The sequence below is a fragment of the Hyperolius riggenbachi genome, chromosome 4 (genome assembly GCF_040937935.1).
Source record: "Hyperolius riggenbachi isolate aHypRig1 chromosome 4, aHypRig1.pri, whole genome shotgun sequence".
In the NCBI taxonomy this organism is placed as follows: Eukaryota; Metazoa; Chordata; class Amphibia; order Anura; family Hyperoliidae; genus Hyperolius; species Hyperolius riggenbachi.
The window spans coordinates 84,468,133-84,487,510 of NC_090649.1; the positions used below are offsets into that span (position 1 = coordinate 84,468,133).

Sequence of the window (19,378 nt, forward strand, 5' to 3'; positions counted from 1 at the left end):
AAACGCATAAGATCTGGAGTCCAAAGATTTGGCTGTCAAAAAGTTGGCTTATCCACTGTGATAAGTACAGTGGGTTGCAAAAGTATTCTGCCCCCTTGAAGTTTTTCACATTTTGTCATATTACTGCCAAAAACATGAATCGACTTTATTGGAATTCCACATGAAAGACCAATACAAAGTGGTGTACACATGAGAAGTGGAACGAAAATCATACATGATTCCAAAATTTTTTTTTTTAACAAATAACTGGAAAGTGGGGTGTACGTAATTATTCGCTAATTACTAAATAGAGTGCACTTGTGTGTAATCTAATGTCAGTACAAATACAGCTGCCCTGTGAGGGCCTCAGAGGTCGTCTAAGAAAATATTGGGAGCAAGAACACCATGAAGTTAAAGAACACACCAGACAGGTCAGGGATAAAGTTATTGAGAAATTTAATTCAGGCTTAGGCTACAAAAAGATTTCCAAAGCCTTGAACATCCCACGGAGCACTGTTCAAGCAATCATTCAAAATGGAAGGAGTATGGCACAATTGTAAACCTACCAAGACAAGGCCGTCCACCTAAACTCACAGGCCAAACAAGGAGAGCGCTGATCAGAAATGCAGTCAAGATGTCCATGGTGACTCTGGACGAGCTGCAGAGATCTACAGCTCAGGTGGGGGAATCTGTCCATAGGACAACTATTAGTCGTGCACTGTACAAAGTTGGCCTTTATGAAAGAGTGGCAAGAAGAAAGCCATTGTTAACAGAAAAGCATAAGAAGTCCCGTTTGCAGTTTGCCACAAGTCATGTGGGGGACACAGCAAACATGTAGAAGAGGTCAGATGAGACCAAAATGGAACTTTTTTGGCAAAAATGCAAAATGCTATGTGTGGCAGAAAACTAACACTGCACATCACTCAGAACACACCATCCCCACTGTCAAATATGGTGGTGGCAGCATCATGCTCTGGGGATGCTTCTCTTCAGCAGGGACAGGGAAGCTGGTCAGAGTTGATGGGAAGATGGATGGAGCCAAATACAGGGCAAACATGGAAGAAAACCTCAGAGACTGCAAAAGACTTGAGACTGGGGCGGAGGTTCACCTTCCAGCAGGACAATGACCCTAAACATAAAGCCAGGGCAACAATGGAATGGTTTATAACAAATCAATTTTATTGGAATTCCACGTGAAATACTAATACAAAGTGGTGTACACGTGATAAGTGGAAGGAAAATCATACAGGATTCCAAACATTTAAAAAAAAAAAATATAACTGCAAAGTGGGGTGTGCATAATTATTCAGCCCCCTTTGGTCTGAGTGCAGTCAGTTGCCCACGGAAGCTGCAAAAGACTTAAGACTAGGGCGGAAGTTCATCTCCCAGCAGGACAATGACCCTAAACATAAAGCCAGGGCAACAATGGAATGGTTTAAAACAAAACATATCCATGTGTTCGAATGGCCCAGTCAAAGTCCAGATCTAAATCCAATCGAGAATCTGTGGCAAGATCTGAAAACTGCTGTTCACAAACGCTGTCCATCTAATCTAATTGAGCTGGAGCTGTTTTGCAAAGAAGAATGGGCAAGTATTTCAGTCTTTAGATGTGCAAAGCTGGTAGAGACATACCCTAAAAGACTGGCAGCTGTAATTGCAGCAAAAGGTGGTTCTACAAAGTATTGACTCAGGGGGCTGAATAATTACGCACACCCCTTTGCAGTTATTTAAAAAAAATAAATGTTTGGAATCATGTATGATTTTCCAGGGCTGTGGAGTCGGAGTCGTGGAGTCGGGCAATTTTGGGTGCCTGGAGTCGGAAAAAAATGCACCGACTCCGACTCCTAATGAATTTGTAACTGTAATTAAAATAGAAAATATGATAAAATGTTCTATTTCTCAGATAATAGTCATTAAAAATAATGTATATATACAGTATATATACAGTAATAGCTGTGCTTAGTCCACAAAAATGAAATAAACCAGTCAAAATTAGTTACTTGTGCTGCTTCAATAAAGCAGTCCCCGTATTTTTAAGGTCAGATATACATATCTGATTGTGACTGTATATATGATGTGTACACAGGAATCTCTTATATATACTAAATAACATCTATGCTGTAAGAATAAAGCCTGATGTGTAGCTGTGTCACTAATAGAGATGGTCAACGAGATGGAAATAATTCTGCATTGATGCTGATTTATGCAAATGTATGCACTCCCTTTGCTGATGAAATCAAATAATGTGATATGTTATTAAAATTTGGTGACTACAAATTAAAGGGTAACTGAAACGGATGAAAAGTAAAGTTTTATACATACCTGGGGCTTCCTCCAGCCCCCTTCAGGCTAATCAGTCCCTCGCTGTCCTCCACCACCCAGATCTTCTGCTATGAGTCCTGGTAATTCAGCCAGTCAGCGCTGTCCGGCCGCATGCCGCTCCCACAGCCAGGAACATTCTGCACCTGCGCAATAGTGCTGCACAGGTGTAGTATGCTCCTGGCAGCGGAGTGTGTGCATGCGCACTACGCCTGACTGGCTCAAGTACCTGGACTCATAGCAGAAGATCCAGGTGGTGGAGGAGGAGATCGAGGGACTGATTATCCTGAAGGCGGCTGGAGGAAGCCCCAGGTATGTATAAAACTTTAATTTCATCTGTCTCAGGTTTACTTTGTTACACAGTAGTACTATACTCTACATATGCACTCCCCACCGAGCTGCAGGGAATCCACTGAGAATGCTGTCCACATTGAACACAGAGGTGTTGTCTGTTTACAATCTCCTCATTCCCCTGCAGAGTACCTGCACATCATTCTTACATGTACCCACACTTACATTGCCTAGGGCCTGATAGATGTTCTTTGTTCCGGTTTGTACCTTTTACAAGTACTCTTACCAAGGACTAGTTTTAGTCTAAAGGGAATAAATATAGTAGTCTACATATCCTTCTCACTTCAGTTGTCTTGTAAAATTCCTAAGCGTTGGCAGTTAAGAGACGAATTTCATGTTACATACTTTTAATCAACAAAATTGTAATATGCAAATTAGAGGAGTCGGAGTCGTGGAGTCGGAGTTGGTGGAATCCTAAACTGAGGAGTCGGTGGATTTTTGGACCGACTCCACAGCCCTGTGATTTTCGTTCCACTTCTCACGTGTACACCACTTTGTATTGGTCTTTCACGTGGAATTCCAATAAAATTGATTCATGTTTGTGGCAGTAATATGACAAAATGTTGAAAACTTCAAGGGGGCTGAATACTTTTGCAAACCACTGTAAGTATCTTATATACAAAAACACACATTTACCTGGAAGCACAGCATCCTGGGCCGCACCCATTTGATCACCTTTAATAATTTGTCCTTATTGATGAGGAATTCCTTGATAACCTAATATAAGAATCAGGGAAGATGATAAGATTTCGCTTAGTCTACGTTATATTGAATGGGAATCTATAAAAACAACAATAAAACAAACAAACAAAAACCAGACACTCCGCTCCTCTTACTTTCCACCCCCCAATGACAGAGCTGGCTCTCCCAGTATTAAACAAAATACTGCTTTCTGCCGCCGAAGGAGGCTTCGGGAGCCCGAATGCTCCCAAAGACGGGTGGCTCTCTACTGCGCACACGCGAACGCGTGAGGGAGGGCACTCGCGCATACGCAGTACAGAGCGGCCAGTCTTCGGGAGCACTCACAAAGACTTCCGAAGCCTCCTACGGCGGGGGATGGAAACAGGGAGCCGGCGCTTAAACAAGTGGGTTGCGAGAGAAGTAGGAAAGCTCTATAGGACCCAGAGGCTTCCCTCTTCTTCGGCGAGTAGCTGACTGATTTTTTTTTTTTTCCTTAATGGATTCCGATTAGCTGTGAAACTAAATTCCAGGTAAGGCCTCTTGCACACTACATGCGATTCCGATTTTTTATCCGATTCAATTTTTGATTCAGATTAAAAAACATACTGCATGCTGCTACGTTTCTTGATCAAAAATTGGATGGATAAAAAAGATAAGACTCGCATGTAGTGTGCAAGAGGCCTAACAGCGTTAAACAAAATCTGTGCAGCAAAATGACCATGGGGTTCCCGAAACCAGTTTCAAAGTGGCAAGGGAGGTAGGTGATCGGGGGAAGGCATTTACACATATAACGTAAAGGGCCACTTGTGTCCAACCAGCAAGTAGCAGCTGCACATATATACAATGAGAAGATGCAAGGCCACTGCACACCTTTTCTGTAATCCTCCTTTCCCACTCTCAAGCGACGCACACCTCGGCAACCACAAAGAGGGGTGTGTGTATGTGAACTGAGGACAGGGCCAGTTTCATTCTATAGGCCATTAGATGAGAATACTAATTGTTCTCATTCATTCTGCGTCTGTCCAGTCAGTTAAGGCTTGTACACAACAGAGGCAGCGTGTGGCCAGGGCAGTGCATGCAGTCCGCGACTGAGCCGAGTTGCGAACTTTACCGGGGGCTGGCAGCCTATATAATGAAACTTCACACAGATCTCATTTTATAACGCTGATGAGATGATCATGTTTTACCTCAGGATAAGGAAAGCCTTCCCGCTTCTTTGCTTTCCTGCAGGATATGAAAAAAAAAAAAAAAAAAAAAAAAAACTGATTAAGTTTACAGAACTAACACCAGTCATTGACTCCTCCCCTCTACAGTAAATCCATACATACGTCTTCAGGGTGTACTCCAATGGGTTGTCCTTCTTTTCTTGTTCAGCCTTGTGCCATTCACATGGACAGCTGTAATCATAGTCATGTGGCTCGCAGTACCGATTGCTGCCGCACAGACCGCATCCTTTCCGCTCGTGTTCTTTAGCTGAACCTTAAAGAGAAGCAGCTTTATTTTTATTAAATGACCACCCTCCGGGTCCAACCTTCACACCTAAAAAAGGAATCTCCTCCCGTCACTCAATTATAACATCTCATATTTAGTAAATACCGTATTTTACAGCATATAAGACGCACCTAGGTTTAGAGGGCATAAACCAGGGAAAGAAATATATACTAAACCTGGTGCATATGCGGTCCAGGGGCGCCTTGTAGAGGTTTTCCCCATCTATTGTGTCCACCGGTGTCCCCTTCCTACCTCCCTGTGTACTCCTCTGCTCCTCCCTATACTGTCCCCATGTCTCCTCTGCCCCCCCCTCCCCTCGAATAAATGCAAGCAGCTGCAGCAAAGCTCACCTAATCCACGAAGCCCGCGGTGATCGGGAGTCGGCACTAGGTGAACAGTGAGGTAGAGGAGAGGTCTCTGATGACCACGGGCTGCAATGGATTAGGTGAGCTGTGCTGCAGCTGCTTGCATTTATTCGGCGGGGGTGAAGGACAAGGGGGAGTGGAGGAGACACAGGGACAGTACAGGGAGCCCTCGAGATTGAGGCGGGTTGTATCAGTGGGCATTTGTAAGTCAGGAACTCCCTTTATTTGGCCACTTTGGGGGAGGAAAGGTGCGTCTTATATGCCGAAAAATACAGTACTTAGCATCCATCATGCTACATGCAAGCTAACAGTCTAGAGACATACAGTACATCTTCTCGAGGAGAACCGCACCCCATCATTACAACTCCTGCTGTGAAATCTAAGAGTGGGGGTGTAGCACAAGTTGCCAGTCTCCCTCCTTCCCTGTGTACCCCATGGAAGAGACATTCCTACTGCAGCCACTTGCCCGCCCTCCTGAAAAGGATCTGGCACAGGATATGCTGAAAGGAAGGTGCAGGCCACCACTCAGTCTAACTGCAGGTTAGTGCAGTGAAGTGAAAGAACGTGAAAGAACGCCCTGTGGCCACCCCATTCTGTGTAATGAATGGGATCAGAGTTACAGTTAGCAGCATCATGGGGAGAGATGCAGTGCCACAAAACCAGCACACAACCATAATGTCAATGGAGCTTTTAAAGGAATACTGAAGGGGGGGGGGGAGGGGGAAAATGAGTTGAACTTACCCCGGGCTTCCAATGGTCCCCCGCAGACATCCTGTGCCCGCGCAGCCACTCACCGATGCTCTGGCCCCGCCTCCAGTTCACTTCTGGAATTGCAGACTTTAAAGTCTGAAAACCACTGTGCCTACGTTGCGGTGTCCTCGCACACGCTGATGTCACCAGGAGCGTACTGCGCAGGCACAGACCATACTGGGCTCCGAAAGCACAGGACTGCTGCAGGGGGCTGGTAATAGCCCCAGGTAATTGAATCTCTTTACCCCCGTTAAGTTAAGATTCCCTTTAAGGGACCATGAGCAGTCAATTAAAAAAAAATGAAACAGGTACTTACCTGGGGCTTCCTCTAGCCCACCATGTCCCCAGACTCCTTTCCCTGTCCTGCTGGCGGCTCAGTTACCGGCGACTTTCGGGCTGAAGGTCAGCTGGTTCTTCCTGGGGGGGGCTCCACGTCATTGCGCCGGCCGGCATGACAGTCCTGCGCATGCACGGTTCCCTTCAGCCACTGTGCCCAATTGAAATCTGCCTGACTCAGCCAGGTGTGGACTACTGCACATGTAATTTTTTGAACTGCGCAAGCACAGAACACTCCCAACGAAAGGAACATAGTCAAAGCGCAAGCAGACCAAAACTTTGCACGCAGCTAAGAGCGGAAAGACATATAGGAACCAGGACAAATACAGGGAACAAGCCCAGGGTAAGTTAAACACTGAAAAGTTTGTGCCTAAATATTCAGTAACTGAAGATCCACTAGTATTGGTTTCCTACAAAGATTTTTCATCAAGAAAGAAAAAAACAAAACATAAATCTGTGTCCAGAGTTAGTTGGTAACATGAAAAAAAAATCAATTTTTTTCAGCTGGAGGCCCACAGATCTGTGAAGTACTCTTATACGAATGATAGGCATCATTTAGCTCACACAGGAAATCAGTCAGTCATTCTGTTCTATTTGAGATCTAGGAAGATTCAATACTATTTTGTTATCCAACAGCCGGCCATACACTATATAACTTTCTTTTCAATTGACATGACCAAGAACCAACACTGCAGTCTACTACAATTTTTGCCCAGATGTTTTTGTGTAATCAAATGTGTAATTGGGCCCCAAAAAATTATATAGTATTTGGCAACCTTCAGGGCCCGTTTCCACTAGCGCGAATTTGCATGCAGATTCACATGACAATACACATCAATGGGCCTGTTTCCAATAGCAAAAAAATCTGCGCGCAATGGAGCCATCAGGATTCGCACACCGCACGCATAGTGTGCGATTCGCATGTAATGCAATTAATAGGAAAAATCGCATGCATTTTCGTAATGCTAATCTTCCATGCGAATTAGCGTACGTTTTCGCGTAAAATTTCCTGAAAAAGTACACGGGCACTAACATGGTTAAAGAGACTCTCATAGTTAGCAGGGGCACGTGTGCCCCTGCTAAACCGCCGCAATAGTGCCGCTAAACGGGGGTCCCTTGACCCCCAAACCCCCCACTGCGACACTTGGTCGCTCCTGGAGGCAGGGCTAACGGCTGCAGCCCTGCCTCCAGTCGCGTCTGTCAGCGGCGCATCGCCGCCTCTCCCCCGCCCCTCTCAGTGAAGGAAGACTGAGAGGGGCGGGGGAGAGGCGGAGATACGCGCTGACAGACGCGCGAGGGGCAGGGCTGCGGCGGTTAGCCCTGCCCCAAACAGGAAGCGCTCCCCCGCATTACGGAGGGGATTTGGGGGGACAGGGACCCTCGTTTAGCCGCGGGATAGCGGCGGTTTAGCAGGGGCACACGTGCCCCTGCTATCTATGAGGTCTGAAGCGAGATTTATTCTCGCTTCAGACTCTCTTTAAAATCGCAGTTAGAAAAATACACAAAAACGCACAGGTTTTTGAGTTAAAATTTGCATACATGCGCATTTGCATCCGCATGCGAATTCGTTTGCGCGTTTTCCGCAACGGAATAGCAACACACTAGTGGAAACATAGGGCCTGATTCACAAAGCGGTGCAAAGTGTTTGCACGCCTGTGAAAAGCCCCTTATCACGCCTAAACTCAGTTTAGGCGTGATAAAATGAAACTCGCGCAAAGTTTTGCGCGCGCAATCGCCCGACGCAGTTCACCGCGATGTGCCCATTAAACCCTATGGGCGCTGCACGCGGAATTAAGCGATTGCGCGCGTAAGACTTTGCGCGCGATAAAGAGCACAAATCGGTGCTAACTTAGCGGTGCAAAGCTTATCACGCCTAAAGTCTTTTAGGCGTGATAACTGAGTTATCACTGCTTTGTGAATCAGGCCCATAGCCTCAAGTCCATAATCTGGGCCCTAAACAGGAAGCTGTCTAAGTAACCGGATAAGTCCCCCTTTGTCTGTACTTTCTGAAGAAGGGGAGCGGTCATAGCCCCGAAACAAGTGTCAAGTCTGTGCTGACTTATGCAATAAACATTCAAGTAAGGTGTGCTAACCCAACTTTGCTTCTGCTATTAATTGTATTGGGTGCTGTGGCTTTGCACCCCAGGTTATGCACCCACCACACCAGCAAGGTGTGCCACGCTAGAAACTCTTTGGTTCCAACTACCTGGATGACAGCAGACAGAACAGTGGACCGTTTTCTTGGCAGTTTTTGGAGGGTTTGTGGGGTCGTCAAACTGCTTTCTCCACTGGTGAAACCTACAAAGAAAAATAATATTATGTGTATAGGTGATAGCACAGCGATTATTCTAAATGATGTCTATTCAGGTACCACATCCTGACAAATGGCCTAAAAATGTACTCAAACGGCGTAGATTATTCGTGTATATACTGTAGTATACTTTGCATAACCCCCCCCCCCCCCATTATTTATAGTATGCGCAGGACCACTCACAGTCCGTAATCTAAATTGCGCCCTAGCGATCGCATGCAATCACTACAGACGCACAGGCTGGCGATAACAGTACGCTACATGCCAACTAGTGATGAAATAAGGCATGTATGGTATCATTTTCACAGAGACCAGTCAAGTAATGTATTTTTAAGGGGTAAACATGAATAATTTTTGCATTTACACTTAAATTTCCTCCATAGAGTACCTGTGAAATTAAAAAATATTTGGAAAAAAATATTACCCAAACAAAGCATAGTTTGTCCTGAGAAAAATATTATATGTATCACTTTGATGGCATAGGTAATAAAAAGTTATTGCTGCATCATTAGCGACACAGCTGATATGCCAAAATTGTCAGGAACTGTAAGGGCCCTTTCACACTGGGGCAGTGCAGTGTCGTATTTTTACTGCACCCCACTGCAGTGCGGTGTGATATGACGGAAGTGACGTAGAACGACGCTACCGTGCGGCGTACCGGAAGTCATTTAAGTCTATGGCGACGCAGGGTGTTTATAAAATGTACACGGTGGCATTGCGGCACGTATGCGCCGAAGCATATTTTTACAATACGCTTTCGTGCACTTCCCCATTTCCGAAACAGGTTGTGAGCGCAAGCGAGTATCACTTCCTGTTTGGCTGTCAGCCAGAAGGGGACTACCGCGTGTTAATGTGCAAATCCCCGAAGGGCCTGTTTGTTGGCGGTGCAGCCCCTGGGTCGCACCGCTACTGCCAATCTGTAGTCTGAAACCGGCCTCAGGGGTAAAAATCCCGGAACCTGAAGTGGTAAATGCAAGCCGAGCTTAGCAGGCTTCATCTTTACAGGTCAAGCACAAATGTCAAGGGTAGACTGTTCAGTCAGGCTTATAACCAGCTGGAAAGGGCAGAGGCTTGAACAGTGTATTAAATAGAACCTGTATCAAAAGAAACCCTCCCCTGGGGGGTACTTATCTCTGGAGGGGGAAGCCTCAGGGTCCCAATGAGGCTTCCCCCATCCCTGTAGCTGCAGGCAATCCAGTGCTGGAGCTGCAGGCAATCCAGTGCTGGACCCCCCAAAGCCTCCCCTGACAAGGCTTGATATATTTACCTCACCGGGATCCAGCGGAGGGCAGTAGCTGCTCTTCCTTCGGGCCAGGCGGAAATAGCTGAGGCCGATCATATCAGCTCTACAGCGCAGGCGCAGAAGGACTCACGCTTGTGCAGTAGAGTGGATCGTTCAGGTTCGGCTATTTCCGCCTTACCCAAACAAAAAGCCGCTAATACGCCTGCACTGGTTCGCGGAGAGGTAAATATTTACATTTCTGCACTTCGAGGAACCTGAGCACTTAAAGAGATTCTGTAACAAAATTTTGAGCCTTATTTCTCCTTCCTATAAAGTTCCTATGTGGTCTGTCTTACTGCAGCATTTTCTAGTTGCACTGTCTCTGTAATAAATCTTATCTTCATTCCTCTGTCGGCTCTGTCGGGCTGAGGCTGGAATGTGTGGAATGTGCAGCACTGCTTGTCATTGGCAGAAGCTTTACACACCCACTCCAAGCTCAGCATGAGTCACACAGTAAGCTGTTCTCAGGATATCTGGTTAGAAGCCATGTCTTGTTTGTAAACACTGCCTAAAACTGTTAATTACAAGCCAGGATTGCAGCAGGGAGTGGCAGAAACAGCACAGAGGGGCCCAGGACAACATAATGAAGAGAATGGTATGCTTTTTATTGTGAGAATTTTAGAGTACAGATTCTCTTTAATAGAGGTACACCGTCGGACGGGGGAAGCTTCGTTAGGATCCAGAGGCTTCCCGCTCACGAGGTAAGTATCCCCCAGAGGGGTATTTTTTTATTACAGGATTTCTTTAAGTACAACAAGATGGATATCCCTGGCTTTTCAGCAAGAGTACCTGTCTTTTCATAAAGAGCTATCACATATCTTTACAGACCCGGTGATATCTTACCTCTGCAGGGCACTCTCTCCATTTAGAGACCTGAGAAATTTCACTGCGGTTTCTCTCCCAATGCCAGGCAAACCCTGCAGTCCACGGAAACAAAGTATACAAAAGTAACATCAAATGGGAAAATAAAACTAATTAAATATATTGGAAGCCTAAAAGTGCCAATTCGCAGTACAAATTTTGTCAACAATCCTATTTTTAAACCACAACTAGTTTCAATATTGGGAATAGTTAGGATTCTTTAATGCTGTGGATTGATAAAATACAACCTTATTTTGATTCAAATGACCTTATCGAAAATACGATTGTTTAGCATCATTGAAGGACATCTTTCCACTCTGTAATGTTATATACGCAAGGACACTAAGCTACGGCCACGCCGAAATACAAACAGGCGGGGATATACAGGCCTGCACACTAAGCCACGGCCATGCCTAGACACACGTGGGGTGTTAACACACAGGCACACTAAGCCAGGTCCATGCCTATAAACACACAGACAGGGGGATACACGCATGCACACTAAGCCACGGCCATGCCTATAGACACACAGACAGGGAGATACACGCATGCACACTAAGCCAGGTCCATGCCTATAGACACACAGACAGAGGGATACACGCATGCACACTAAGCAACGTCCATGCCTATAAACACACAGACAGGGGGATACACGCATGTACACTAAGCCACGGCCATGCCTATAGACACACAGACAGGGGGATACACGCATGCACACTAAGCCAGGTCCATGCCTATAGACACACAGACAGAGGGGGGATACACGCAGGCACACTAAGCCACGGCCATGCCTATAGACACACAGACAGGGAGATACACGCATGCACACTAAGCCACGTCCATGCCTATAGACACACAGACAGGGGGATATACAGGCCTGCACACTGAGCCACGGCCATGCCTATAAACACACAGACAGGGGGATATACAGGCCTGCACACTAAGCCACGTCCATGCCTATAGACACAAGTGGGGGATTACACGCATGCCCACTAAGCCACGTCCATGCCTATAGACACACATACAGGGGTATACACGCATGCACACTAAGCCACGGCAATGCCTATAGACACACAGACAGGGGGATACACGCATGCACACTAAGCCACGTCCATGCCTATAGACACACAGACAGGGGGATACACGCCTGCACACTAAGCCACGTCCATGCCTATAGACACACAGACAGGGGGATACACGCATGCATAATAAGCCACGTCCATGCCTATAGACACACAGACAGGAGGATACACGCATGCACACTAAGCCACGTCCATGCCTATAGACACACAGACAGGGGGATACACGCATGCACACTAAGCCACGTCCATGCCTATAGACACACAGACAGGGGGATACACGCATGCCCACTAAGCCACGGCCATGCCTATAGACACACAGACAGGGGGATACACGCATGCACACAAAGCCCCGGCCATGCCTATAGACACACAGACAGTGGGATACACGCATGCACACTAAGCCCCGGCCATGCCTATAGACACACAGACAGTGGGATACACGCATGCACACTAAGCCACGTCCATGCCTATAGACACACAGACAGAGGGATACACGCATGCACACTAAGCAACGTCCATGCCTATAGACACACAGACAGTGGGATACACGCATGCACACTAAGCCCCGGCCATGCCTATAGACACACAGACAGTGGGATACACGCATGCACACTAAGCCACGTCCATGCCTATAGACACACAGACAGAGGGATACACGCATGCCCACTAAGCCACGTCCATGCCTATAGACACATAGACGGGGGGGATACACGCAGGCACACTTAAGCAACGCCCATGCCTATAGACACAAGTTGGGGTATACACGCATGTACAATATGCAACGTCCATGCCTATAGACAAACAAGTGGGAGTATACACGCCTGCACAGTAAGTCAGGTCCATGCCTACAGACACACAGACAGGGGGATACACGCATGCACACTAAGCCACGGCCATGCCTATAGACACACAGACAGGGGGATATACAGGCCTGCATACTGAGCCACGGCCATGCCTATAGACACACAGACAGGGGGATATACAGGCATGTACACTAAGCCACGTCCATGCCTATAGACACACATACAGGGGTATACACGCATGCACACTAAGCCACGTCCATGCCTATAAACACACAGACAGAGGGATTACACGCATGCACACTAAGCCACGTCCATGCCTATAGACACACAGACAGGGGGATACACGCATGCACACTAAGCCACGGCAATGCCTATAGACACACAGACAGGAGGATACACGCATGCACACTAAGCCACGTCCATGCCTATAAACACACAGACAGGAGGATACACGCATGCACACTAAGCCACGTCCATGCCTATAGACACACAGACAGGGGTATACATGCATGCCCACTAAGCCACGTCCATGCCTATAGACACACAGACAGGGGGATACACGCATGCACACTAAGCCACGTCCATGCCTATAGACACACAGACAGGGGTATACACGCATGCCCACTAAGCCACGTCCATGCCTATAGACACACAGACAGGAGGATACACGCATGCACACTAAGCCACGGCAATGCCTATAGACACACAGACAGGAGGATACACGCATGCACACTAAGCCACGTCCATGCCTATAGACACACAGACAGGGGGATTACACGCATGCACACTAAGCCACGTCCATGCCTATAAACACACAGACAGAGGGATACACGCATGCACACTAAGCCACGTCCATGCCTATAGACACACAGACAGTGGGAAACACGCAGGCACACTTAAGCAACGCCCATGCCTATAGACACAAGTTGGGGTATACACGCATGTACAATATGCAACGTCCATGCCTATAGACAAACAAGTGGGAGTATACACGCCTGCACAGTAAGTCAGGTCCATGCCTACAGACACACAGACAGGGGGATACACGCATGCACACTAAGCCACGTCCATGCCTATAGACACACAGACAGGAGGATACACGCATGCACACTAAGCCACGGCAATGCCTATAGACACACAGACAGGGGGATTACACGCATGCACACTAAGCCACGTCCATGCCTATAGACACACAGACAGGGGGATTACACGCACGCACACTAAGCCATGTCCATGCCTATAGACACACAGACAGGGGGATTACACGCATGCCCACTAAGCCACGTCCATGCCTATAGACACACAGACAGTGGGATACACGCAGGCACACTTAAGCAACGCCCATGCCTATAGACACAAGTTGGGGTATACACGCATGTACAATATGCAACGTCCATGCCTATAGACAAACAAGTGGGAGTATACACGCCTGCACAGTAAGTCAGGTCCATGCCTACAGACACACAGACAGGGGGATACACGCATGCACACTAAGCCACGGCCATGCCTATAGACACACAGACAGGGGGATATACAGGCCTGCATACTGAGCCACGGCCATGCCTATAGACACACAGACAGGGGTATACACGCATGCACACTAAGCCACGTCCATGCCTATAAACACACAGACAGAGGGATTACACGCATGCACACTAAGCCACGTCCATGCCTATAGACACACAGACAGGGGGATACACGCATGCACACTAAGCCACGGCAATGCCTATAGACACACAGACAGAGGGATACACGCATGCACACTAAGCCACGTCCATGCCTATAGACACACAGACAGGGGTATACACGCATGCCCACTAAGCCACGTCCATGCCTATAGACACACAGACAGGAGGATACACGCATGCACACTAAGCCACGGCAATGCCTATAGACACACAGACAGGAGGGATACACGCATGCACACTAAGCCACGGCCATGCCTATAGACACACAGACAGGGGGATACACGCATGCACACTAAGCCACGGCCATGCCTATAGACACACAGACAGGAGGATACACGCAAGCACAAAAAGCCACGTCCATGCCTATAGACACACAGACAGGGGGATTACACGCATGCACACTAAGCCACGTCCATGCCTATAAACACACAGACAGGGGGATTACACGCATGCCCACTAAGCCACGTCCATGCCTATAGACACACAGACAGGGGGATACACGCATGCACACTAAGCCACGTCCATGCCTATAGACACACAGACAGGGGGATACACGCATGCACACTAAGCCACGTCCATGCCTATAGACACACAGACAGGGGGATACACGCATGCCCACTAAGCCACGGCAATGCCTATAGACACACAGACAGGAGGATACACGCATGCACACTAAGCCACGTCCATGCCTATAAACACACAGACAGGGGGATTACACGCATGCACACTAAGCCACGTCCATGCCTATAAACACACAGACAGGGGGATTACACGCATGCCCACTAAGCCACGTCCATGCCTATAGACACACAGACAGGGGGATACACGCATGCACACTAAGCCACGGCAATGCCTATAGACACGCAGACAGGGGAATACACGCATGCACACTAAGCCACGGCCATGCCTATAGACACAAGTGGGGGATTACACACATGCCCACTAAGCCACGCCCATGCCTATAGACACACGCATGCACACTAAGCCACGGCCATGCCTATAAACAAACAGGTGGGAGTATAAACGCATGCACATTAAGCCACGTCCATGGCAACCAACAAACAGACGGGGTATACAGAGATGGCACAGAGTTTCAACTACACAAAAATGAAAAAGAGGTCCTGGAAAGACAGGCCGCACCACCATTTCAAAGTATAACAATGTTTATTAAACACTCTGTAAATACATACAATCATTTAAAAGCAACACAACTGACGAGCAGCAACTCACCACAATACATATGATGTGGGAAAAGATATCAGACTGTGCCTCACCACCTCAATATACAAATCAGCCCTGTAAACTGCATAGATTGTAAAATTGGGTTAAAAAACCCCATGGTAACCAAGGTGCAGATAGTGACAGTGAAAACAATATGCTCAAAGAACATGAGTGATAAAGGTAATGATCGATGGACAATGCATATAGGGATCAGAAATGCAAGTCTAGTGAGGGGGTATATACATAAGTATACCGGTACTGGAAGCGCCAGCAGTTGTAAAGTAAGGGCGGTGGAAGGCACACCAGACGCTCCACGCGTGGCATAGTTCAAAGGACCACTTCCTCTGGCTCCTGAGGAAGTGGTCTTTTGAACCACGCCACGCGTGGAGCGTCTGGTGTGCCTTGGGCCTTGGTTACCATGGGGTACTCATTTATGCTTGCACTTTATCATAGGAATTAGACCCGGGTCTGGCATTGCCTCATATTGGGCTCAGTTTCTTAACCCAATTTTACAATCTATACAGTTTACAGGGATGATTTGTATATTGAGGTGGTGAGGCACAGTCTGATGTCTTTTCCCTCATCATATGTATTGTGGTGAGTTGCTGCCCGTCAGTTATGTTGCTTTTAAATGATTTTATGTATTTACAGAGTGTTTAATAAAGATTATACTTTGGAATGGTGGTCTTTCCAGGACCTCTTTTCCATTTTTGCGTGATCTCACTAGTCCTGGAAGCTCGCACACCAGAACTACTACTAAGGAGTGTGGATTAATTTGATTGTATGTTGTGCACAGTGTTGAATGGCACTTTCGCTGGGCCCCCAGGCCGAATCCCAGCCAGGGCACTATCTGCATTAAGTTTGTATGTTCTCTGTGTCTCTGTGGGTTTCCTCCAGGCACTCTGGCTTTCTCCCACAACCCAAAAAATATACAGATAAATTAAATTGTCTTCTTAAAAAAAAAAAATTGACCCTAGACTATAATGGACATATGACTATGATGGGATTAGATTGTGAGGTCCTCTGAGGGAGTTAGCAATGCAGTATTACTATATACTCTGCACAGCAAAGTGGAAGACATAAAAAATGAATAATAAATAACTTATGGATAGATTCAGATTAAGAACGAACCTACAGTCCCTATCTCGTTCGTTAACCGGGGACTACCTGTAGTTATACCCCTGGGCAGTATTCATTTGTCTTATAGAAAGGTTACTTTTAATTAGCGTTCAAGTGAATCAGAATCAGAAAACCTGTGAGGAGTTAAGCTGCCCTTTTCGGAGCTCTTCTTTAAGCCCTCTTTAGAAATCTACCCATCTTTTACCCACCAGAGTAAATTAGCACCTTGAAATACTTCTTCCATTGCTAAATGAAGTCTAGTAAAAGCAGCAGACCTGCACTAATGAACTCTACAGAGGACTTTCATTGGGGCCGCTCAGACATTAGCAGATAGGAAGTGCTTCCCGGCCTCATTAACACTAGGAAGCAGAGCCCTGGAAAGGTGTTGCTCATTTAGCACAGGTATGAGAAGCAGCAGCAAATTGGGGCCAGATGTCAGCAGAGACTCAGTCACTCATCTGCTGCATACAGCTGAGGGCTGGCAATATTCCCATGTATGATTCCTGTCTGGCACAGAGGCTGCTGCCAGTTCCCAGCGCACACCACAGGGCAGAGATGCTGAGCATAGACACAGGAACAAGGCAGATGAGGTGATCTAATGGCTAGTGAGGACCTGTCATGGGAGGACATTAGAGCCTATGTGTGGCCACTCACCTCAGTCTGCCACATCTGAGCAGGTCTGAGGAAGGAGCCAATTACACCACAGCATTTAGAAGGAAGTAGTGAAATGTTTTATTATGGCCTTTGCATCTTAATGTACGTATTTTCATGCAAATTAGCATCAGCATCTTTTAATAAAGGGCATTTACATCAGTTAATCAGCTCCTTTAGACTGTAAGCTGGCGAGGGCAGGGCTTTCTCACACTTTTGTGTCTTGCATTTTGTTGTTCATTTCACAGCTTGCACGCTTTATACATTTTATTCATCATATTACATCTGTCATTGTAACCACCAGTGTAACCACCAGCTCTGTATTTGGTAGCAATGTTCATATTTGATGTATATCATTGTCTGTATCATTATGTACCCCTTGTTTGCTTTCCAACTTTGTTGGTGCTTTATAAATCAATAATAATAATAATAATAATAAAAACGTTAAGATGTATTTGAAATGTAACCATCTAAATAGTAAATCTATCTGTTATACAAGCCATTTAGTATATTAAAAATTTTATATTTAGCACAGCCATCTTCTGCGTTGCAGTAGAGTATACAGTCATGTAACAATATTAACATTAATATTATGAGGTGACTGGGAAGGTGCCTGGTACACATATTCAATTTTTATTGGCCAATCATACCACCTCTGTGTTGTATGAGAGCTTACCTACACAATCTGTTCATAGTATTTAAAATCTGTTGGCCCTCATACTGCATGGAGGTTGTAAAATTGGCCAATGTTGGATGTGTGAATGCACCCTTAAGGCTGCTTTCACAGTGGGACGTTACAGGCGCACGTTAGTGCAGCCTGAAACAAAGCCCAACTCACAGTAATGAAAAATCAATGGGCTGTTCACAGTGCCCACATTACGTTACAGTGTAACGCTGCACGCTCAAAGAAAGTGCAGCATGCTGTGCGTTATAGGTGGTTTTAGCTGCGTTAGACTGTCTGCACATGCTCAGTAAGGGGAGAGTCCGCTATTGTTCCTAGCCACATGGCTAATTAATATTCACTGCACTGTAGTGTTGTCCAGATCATGAACGATTCGGATCTTTGATCCGGATCTTTTTTAAGAGTCGAATCATCCGGTTCATCACAATGAAGGATTCAGTTCACAGTGGATGTCTGGAAGAAACAGGAACTGCAGCTTCTGTGCACAAGCACAATCTTCTTGCTGCATCTCCCCCTTCCCCATTAGCACCCTCAATGTGCCTTCATTCTCCTGCACCTCTCACTCTGCTGCACTCCTGCTTCCCTAGTAAAATGAATCAAAGATTCGGTTCAAAGATCCGCATCTTTTTAATGACCCAATTCGAATCATCCGAATCATTTAAAAGATCCGGACTTCCCAGGATAGCACCAAGAGCCTCATAACACGGCTCAGACGTCCAACTTCAACACCACCATGGGTTGCGTTAGGGGCACGTTATGCGACCTTAACGTCCCCTAAAACGCAACATCTTGGTGTGAAAGAGGCCTTAGGCACAAACCCACAGCGCTGATATTTGCATGTTTTCTGCAAATATTGTTTTGAGCGACAAATGATCATTTCTGCAATTTTGCAACGTGGCTACGTGCGCACAGGGAAAAAAAAACAATGTTTTGCGATACGGGATTACTACCGCCACGACGGCTCAAAGTGCAGCAATTGTTTGAACTCTCATTCGTGCCGGTCGTCTGCCCTTGCGTGTTACTGCGGTAAGAAGATACATCAGAGAACGCTCTTTCGGCGGGTTGCGTTGTCGTGGGTTCCCCAATACATCTTCCTGTGAGTGTGTAGCTGAAAGGTGGCCACTAACGATACAATTTGACAAACGATCGTTTAGGTACAATTATCCATAATAACGATCGGAAATTATTGTTTGGGACCACTAACAGACAAACATTTCAAAACCAATCTGATGAGATGAATTAAATCGATCCGATTTTAGGATCGATCCCATCAATCTGATTGGATTGGTCAGGAGATTTTCGTATCATAGTCTAGGCCAGGGCTAATTTAGGGGGATGTCAATTATCTTATCTGTATGTTTTTGGGATGTGGGAGGAAACCAGAGTGCCCAGAGGAAACCCACACC

General features: G+C 46.5%; 1 protein-coding gene across 1 annotated transcript in view; it reads right to left on the bottom strand.

Moving 5' to 3' along the window:
• The window catches only part of GEN1 (GEN1 Holliday junction 5' flap endonuclease), a 61,347-nt gene that overhangs the window by 15,488 nt on the left and 26,481 nt on the right, over positions 1 to 19,378 (bottom strand). Inside the window, exons 6-10 of the mRNA XM_068280270.1 lie at positions 10,709 to 10,782; positions 8,479 to 8,570; positions 4,659 to 4,809; positions 4,518 to 4,554; positions 3,286 to 3,366 (exon numbers count right to left, since the gene is read on the bottom strand). Of these exons, the coding sequence (XP_068136371.1) occupies positions 3,286 to 3,366; positions 4,518 to 4,554; positions 4,659 to 4,809; positions 8,479 to 8,570; positions 10,709 to 10,782 (435 nt within the window). The remainder of the gene's footprint in view (positions 1 to 3,285; positions 3,367 to 4,517; positions 4,555 to 4,658; positions 4,810 to 8,478; positions 8,571 to 10,708; positions 10,783 to 19,378) is intronic.